General features: G+C 39.8%; 1 protein-coding gene across 3 annotated transcripts in view; it reads left to right on the top strand.

The window, feature by feature from the left end:
* Positions 1-6,580: 6,580 nt before the first annotated feature.
* Positions 6,581-7,412, top strand: part of PISD (phosphatidylserine decarboxylase) — a 37,807-nt gene continuing 36,975 nt past the window's right edge. For 2 of the 3 annotated variants that reach the window (XM_058690910.1, XM_058690909.1), the window contains exon 1: positions 6,581-6,676. In XM_058690910.1, the coding sequence (XP_058546893.1) occupies positions 6,612-6,676 (65 nt within the window). In that variant the 5' untranslated portion in view covers positions 6,581-6,611. The remainder of the gene's footprint in view (positions 6,677-7,412) is intronic. The other variant, XM_058690911.1, reaches the window with a different exon arrangement.

Here is a 7,412-nt window from a genome sequence, read left to right as displayed (position 1 = left end):
ATTGAGTCTGCCCTCCATACCCACATAGCTTTGCTAATGAATTCTTCCAAATTTTAAGGAGGATGTAACACCAATCTTATACTTTCCAGATAATTGAAAAAGAGAAGTGTACATTCATTTATGATAACAAAAACATGATAAGGGTATAACAAGAAAGAAAGAAAGAAAGAAAGAAAGAAAGAAAGAAAGAAAGAAAGAAAGAATTCTTCCAAATTTTAAGGAGGATGTAACACCAATCTTATACTTTCCAGAGAATTGAAAAAGAGAAGTGTACATTCATTTATGATAACAAAAACATAACAAGGGTATAACAAGAAAGAAAGAAAGAAAGAAAGAAAGAGAAAAAGAAAGAACGATAGAAAGAAAGAAAGAAAGAGTGAGAGAGAGGGAGGGAGGGAGGAAGGAAGAAAGAAAGGAAGGAGGAAAGGAAGAGGAAAGAAAGAAAGAAAATAACAGTCCATTCTCTCTCACAAAGTAGATGCAAAAAACCTAAACAAAATATTAGCAAATTGAATCTAGTGATATATAAAAGATGATAATACACCATGACCAGCAATGCAAGGTTGATTTAACTATGAAAATCAATAGACAAATGAATAGCCACAGGCAAAAGAATGAAGTTGGTTCCTTACCTCACACCATGTACAAAACTTAACTCGTAAAAAAATTATTTTAAAAAGTTGGCGGGGGGTGCCTGGGTGGCTCAGTCAGTTAAGCATTTGACTTTGGCTCAGGTCATGATCTCATGGTTCGTGGGTTCGAGCCCTGCATCGGGCTCTGTGCTGAAAGCTCTCCTTTGGATTCTGTGTCTCCCTGTCTCTCTGCCCCTCCCCTGCTTGTGCTCTGTCTCTTTCTCTCAAAAAAGAAATAAACATTAAATATATATATACAAAAAAACCTTAACTTAAAATGAATCAAAGTCTTGGGGTGCCTGGGTAGCTCAGTCAGTTAGGTGTCCAACTCTTGTTTTTGGCTCAGATCATGATCTCTCGGTTTGTGGATTTGAGCCGCATGTTAGGCTCTGCACTGACAGCTCGGAGCCTGCTTGTGATTCTCTCTCTCTCCCTCTCTCTGCACCTCCCCTGCTCACTTGCTCTCTCTCTCAAAATAAAGAAAAACATAAAAAAAAAAAAAGAACCAAAGCCTTAAATGTGAGAGCTTAAACTATAAAACTCTTAGGGGCATCTGGGTGGCTTAGTTGGTTAAACATCTAACTTCGGCTCAGGCCATGATCTCACGGTCCATGAGTTCGAGCCCCACATGGGGCTCTATGCTGACAGCTCAGAGCCTGGAGACTGCTTTGGATTCTTTGTCTCCCTCTCTCTCTGCCCCTCCCCTGCTTGCACTCTGTCACTCTCTCTCAAAAATAAATAACATTAAAAAAAAAAAAAACTCAGAAGAAAACATAGGTGTAAATCTTCATAAGCTTGATTTTGGCAAATGTTTCTTAGATATGACGTCAAAAACATAAGCAACAAAAGAAAAAGTAGATAAATCGGACTTCTTCAAAATTAAAAACTTTCATGCTTCAAAGGACACCATCAAGAAATGAAGATACAACCCATAGAATGGGAGAAAACATCACACATCTGATAAAGGATTTGTATCTAGAATATATAAAGAACTCTTACAGCTCAGTAATAAAAAGGCAACCCAATTTAAAAATGAAAAAGGATCTAAATAGACATTTCTCCAAGGGAGATATGTAAATAGCTAATAAACACATGAAAAGATGCTCAACATCATTAGTCACCAGGGAAATGCAAATCAAAACCATAATGAGATACCACTTCATACTCATTAAGATGGACATGATAATAATTTTAAAAAGACAAAATAGCAAGTGTTGTCGAGGTTGTGGAGAAATTGAAACCCTCATACACTGCTTGTGGGTATGTAAAACGCAACCATCTTGGCAAACAATCTGGCAGTTCCTCATGCAATTAACAATAGAGTTAACGTACAAGCCAGCAATTCTACTCCTAGGTATATACACAAGAGAAAACATTGAAAATATTTAAAATATTTGAAAATATATGTTCATACAATAAATTATATATGAATGTTTATAGCAGCATTATTCACGATTTCCAAAAGATAGAAATGGCCCAAATGTCCATCAACAATGAATGGATAAACAAATGTGTTATAGCCATACAATGGATTATTGTTTGGCAATAAAAAGAAATCAAGTACTGACAGATGTTACAACATGGATGAACCTAGAAAACATTGTGCTATGGGGTGTCTGGGTGACCTCCTATCAAGTTAGGCATTCTACTCCTGATTTTGGCTCAGGTCATGATTCACAATTTGTGAGGTTGAGCCCTGAGTTGAGCTCTGTGCTGACATCCGGGAACCTGCTTGGGATTCTCTCTCTCCCTCTCTTTCTCTCTCTCTTTCTCTCCTGCGCTCGCTGTCTCTCTCAAAATAAATAAACTTGAAAGAAAGAAAGAAAGAAAGAAGAAAGAAAGAAAGAAAGAAAGAAAGAAAGAAAGAAAGAAAGAAAACATCATGCTAAGTGAAAGAAGCCAGTTACAAAAGTTCAAATATTATTTGATTCCATTCATATGAAAATCCAAAATAGGAAAATCTACAGAGACAAAAAGTAGATTTCTTATTGCTTAGGTCTGGGGAGGTGAGAATGGGGGCATGACAATGATAGCTAAAAAGTGTGGGCTTTCTTTTTGGGGTGATGAAAGTGTAATTCATTATGGTGAACCACACTATACCTGTGAATATACTAGAAACCATTGAGTTATACACTTAAAATGGGTGAATTGTAACATGTGAATTTATATTTTGATACATTTGTTTTAAAAAATAAAAGAAAATCAATCTAATTTACCACATTAACAGAATTTAGTAGGAAAAAAGCCCAACAATATATGGTAATCCTAAAAAATGCCCAAATGTACATTTGTATACACTCATAATAAGCATTTTGCACGTGCTAAGAATAAAAGGGAAGGCCTTTTTTTTTTTTTTTTAGTGTTTATTTATTTTCGAGAGAGAGAGAGACAGAGTGCAAGTGGGGAGAGGCAGAGAGAGAGAGGGAGACACAGAATCTGAAGTGGTCTCCAGGCTCTGAGCTGTCAGCATAGAGCTCGACATGGGGCTCACACTCACAAATGGTGAGATCATAATCTGAGCCGAAGTTGGACGCTTAACCAACTGAGCCACCCAGGTGCCCCTAAAAGGGAAGACTTTTTTTTAAAGTTTATTTATTTATTTATTTATTTTGAGAGAGAGTGTGTGCACATGTGCGGGGAAAGGGCAGAGAGAAAGAGAGAGAGAGAGAGAGAGAGAGAGAGAGAGAGAGAGAATCTCAAGTAGGCTCAGCACTGTCAGCACAGAGCCCAACATGGGGCTCTAACTCAGAAACTGTGAGATCATGACCTGAGTCGAAGAAATCAAGAGTCAGACGCTTAACCAGCTGAGCCACCCAGGCACCCCAGAAGGGAAGACTTTTAATTAGAAAAATATCTACTATAAACACCTACACCAAACATCTTATTAGATATAAGCTCAAATATAAATATCAAGTATATTTCTGTATTCCAGCAATAAATAGAAATAAAAAATTTTAAGCATCTTTATTGAGATGTAGTCCACATACCATATAATTCACCCATTTTAAGTTGACAATTCAATGGTTTTGAGCATATTCACACTTACGTATATCATCACCACAGTCAATTTTAGAACATTTTCATCTACCCCTTAAAAATCTCATACTCTTCCTTATCCCCCATCCTCTCAGTCCCTTTTCCCCAGCCCTAGGCAATCACTATTCTGCTTTCTTTCTCTGTAGATTTCTCCATTCTGGATATTTCATATGAATGGAATAATACAATATGTGGTCTTTGTGCATGGCTTCTTTCACTTAGCATCATATTTTCAAGGTTCACCAATGTTATGACATGTATTGGTTCTTCATTCCTTCTTACAGCCAAATAAATAATATTCCATTGTATGAATGTACTATATTTTGTTAATCTGTTCCATATCTATGTCAGTTTGATGGACATTTGTGCTGTTTCTACACAGCACAAAAACCTTTGTGGACAGGTTTTTACATTTTCATTTCTCTTGGGTATATTCCTACAAACGGAATTGCTGGGACATACTGCAGCGACTCTCTCTATTTTTTTTTTAAACGTTTATTTCTGAGACAGAGAGAGACAGAGCATGAATGGGGGAGGGTCAGAGAGAGGGAGACACAGAATCCGAAACAGGCTCCAGGCTCTGAGCTCTCAGCACAGAGCCCGATGCTGGACTTGAACTCACGGACCACGAGATCATGACCTGAGCCGAAGTCGGCCGCCCAACCGACTGAGCCACCCAGGCGCCCCAGCGACTCTATATTTAATCGAGGAACTGCTAGATTGTCTTCCAAAAAGGCTGCATCTTTTTACATTCCTACCAGTGGAGGATGAAGTTTGTGATTTCTCTGCATTATATCCTTATCAACATTTGTTATCAGCTGATTTATACAAACTGTGATAAAGTATACACAATATTTTTAAGTGTGTAATTCAGTGATATTAAGTATATTCACAATGTTAGTCAACAAGTGCCACTATTTCCAGAACTTTTCCATCATCCCAAACAGAAACTCTGTATCCATTAACTCCCTAATCTCCCCTCCTCTCAACCTCTTGGGTAACCTCTATTCTACTTTCTGTTTATAAATTTGCCTATTCTAGGTACTTCATGTGGCATCATACAATATTTGCTTCTTTGTGTCTGACTAATTTTACTTACCATAATGTAATTAAAGTTTATATATTTCATTATATGGATATATCGCATTTTGTTTATCCATTCATTTATTAATCTGCTTTCTGGCTCTTGTGATAATGCTGCTATGAATGTTGGTATACAAGTATTTGAGTCCCTGCTTTCAATTCTTTTGAGTATATATATATAGGAGTGAAATTGCTGGATCATATGATAATTCTATGTTTAACTTTTTGAGGAATCACCAAATTGTTTTCCATAGCAGCTGTACCATTTTACCTTATCACCAGCAATGCACAAGGATACTAATTTTTCCACATCCTTACCAACACTTGTTATTTTCCATTAAAAAATTATAATAGCCATTCTATTGGATGTGAAGTTGGTATCTTATTGGGGCTTTGATGTGCATTTCCCTAATGACTAGTGATGTTGAGGATCTTATTAGCCATTTGTATAACGTCTTTGGAGAAATATCTGTTCAAGTTTTTTATCCATTTTTTATCTGAGTCGTTTTGTTTTTTATTATTATTTTTTCAAGTTTATTTATTTATTTTGAGAGAGAGAGAGAGAGAGAGAGAGAGCACGCACATGGGGGAGGGGCAGAGAGAGAATCCCAAGCAGGCTCCTTGAAGAGCCTGACGGGGCTCAATCTAACTAACTGTGAGATCATGACTTGAGCTGAAATCAAGAGTCAGACACTTAACCAACTGAGCCACCCAGGCACCATGTTTGTTTTTTATTATCGAGTTTTAGGAGTTCTTTACATATTCTGGGTACTAGATGCTTATCAGATAGATACAGGATTTACAAATATTTTCTTGGATTCTGTGGGTTGTCTTTGATTTCTCTTGATAGTGTTCTTTGGTGCACAAAAGTTTTTAATTTTGATGAAGTCCAATTGATTTATTTTGTTGTTGTTGCCTGCGTTTTGGTGTTATATTCAAGAAATTACTGCCGAATCCAATTATCATGAAGATTTCCTTTATGTTTTCTTTTAAGAGGTTTATAGTTTTAGTTCTTAAGTTTAGGTCTTCAAATCATTTTGAGTTACTTTTTGTATATGTTATAAGGTAAGGGTCCACTTCATTTGCATGTGGATATTTGTTGTCCTAAATGTGCTTCATTTTGAAACAACCCCGCCCCCTCCTTCTGAGTTACTACTCTCAATTGAATAGTAAAACCAATTGTATACTTCTTTTTTTCTCAGTCTTTTAAGGCTCACAGAGGGAGGTGTCTCCCCTCCAACAGGAAATCTGATGCTCCATGGAAGGGTTGCTTGTGTTCTAGTTGAGCTTAAATAACCACACAGAAATAATTGCAGGCACCAGGCAATACATTCCTCTTGTGTCAAATGTCTGAAAGCAACTGTAATTAGCAGAATAGGGGAGGAAAAAGTGGAGGTGTATTTCTCCAGTTTGGGAAAAAAGGAGACAGTGGGCACGCAAAGTGCTCAGAACAGACCCTGGCACTTAGGAAGCACGGAATAAATGGTAACTGAGCGGTGGACCCTCTTAACTTCCCCGTCTGTAAATAAGGGAATTGGCTAAGTTGATACATTCTCGGGCCTTGGGTGATTCATTTTCCAGGCGCACGGGGAAACGGAAGCCAGAGGAAAGAAAGAAGCCTGGCGACTCTGCGCCCAGGGTCGGATTTAGCACAGCAGGTAACTACCCACCTAGCTCTGGAGGCGACCCAAGAGCCAGGCTGATGGGGCGGGCAGCGGCCAAGGGGAGGGGCTTACCCGTCTCCGCCCACACCCCACCGTTTTCCTTATTGGCCCCGTGAGCTCGATAACTCGTGACGTCACACGTGTGCGCCACGAGTGTGGAAAAGGGGGCGTGGCCCACCGAGAAGGAGGAGACAAGATGGCGACGTCCGTGGGGCCGCGGTGCCTGAGGTTGCTGCGCGGTGTCACGTCGTGGCGGAACAGGTATAGCTGCTTGGGGAGGTTGCCTCAGGGCCGGAGGCAGCTTAGACCGAACGGGAGTCGGGAGGAGGAGTCGTTTCCCTATTACGGGCTCGACCTGAGGAGGGGTCGGGTGGAGACGGCGCCATCCACCTTCGCCTCAATCAGGTGGGACTCCCGGCGTGTAGGGAGGTCCGGGTTTAGTTGGGGCTGGCCTGAGCGCTCTCGCTTTGCCTTTTACAGCTAAGTGGAAGTCCAGAAGGGAGAAAAACAAGAAAACCAAACAAAACAGATGGTTGCCTGCCCGCCACTAGAGTTGAGGCTGGACTGAACGCTTCTTTCGGGATTTGTGTTCCTGGAAGGGCGACAAGATGTGGGAAGAGCTTTGGACTGAAAGTTGGGGTCTTTACTTTGGATTCTTGGTGTTTGAAGCGAAGAGGTTGGATTCAGTAATCGCAAATAGTCTGTTAAGAAATTAGGTCTTGGTTACTCTGGTTGACTCCCAACTGTTAAGTTCTTAGAGTTGGAAGAGACGTGAGAGGTCATCTAAATCCAGCTATTTTTGGAATTGTGGAAATTGAGGCCTTGAGAGAGGGAGGGACTTGCTCATTTTTACCCAGCCAATTAGTAGCAGAGTCCGGACCCCGACCAGGCTACCTCTGTCTCTCACTCAAGGACCTTTCCCTTAGGCTGTCCACCATGAGGGCATTTATTATCCACAAATAGCTAGGGACCATTTGGACTCTCAGAAAATGGATTA

The sequence above is a fragment of the Neofelis nebulosa genome, chromosome 11, assembly GCF_028018385.1.
Source record: "Neofelis nebulosa isolate mNeoNeb1 chromosome 11, mNeoNeb1.pri, whole genome shotgun sequence".
NCBI classification, from domain to species: domain Eukaryota; kingdom Metazoa; phylum Chordata; class Mammalia; order Carnivora; family Felidae; genus Neofelis; species Neofelis nebulosa.
This window is presented reverse-complemented; position numbering and strand designations above follow the sequence as displayed.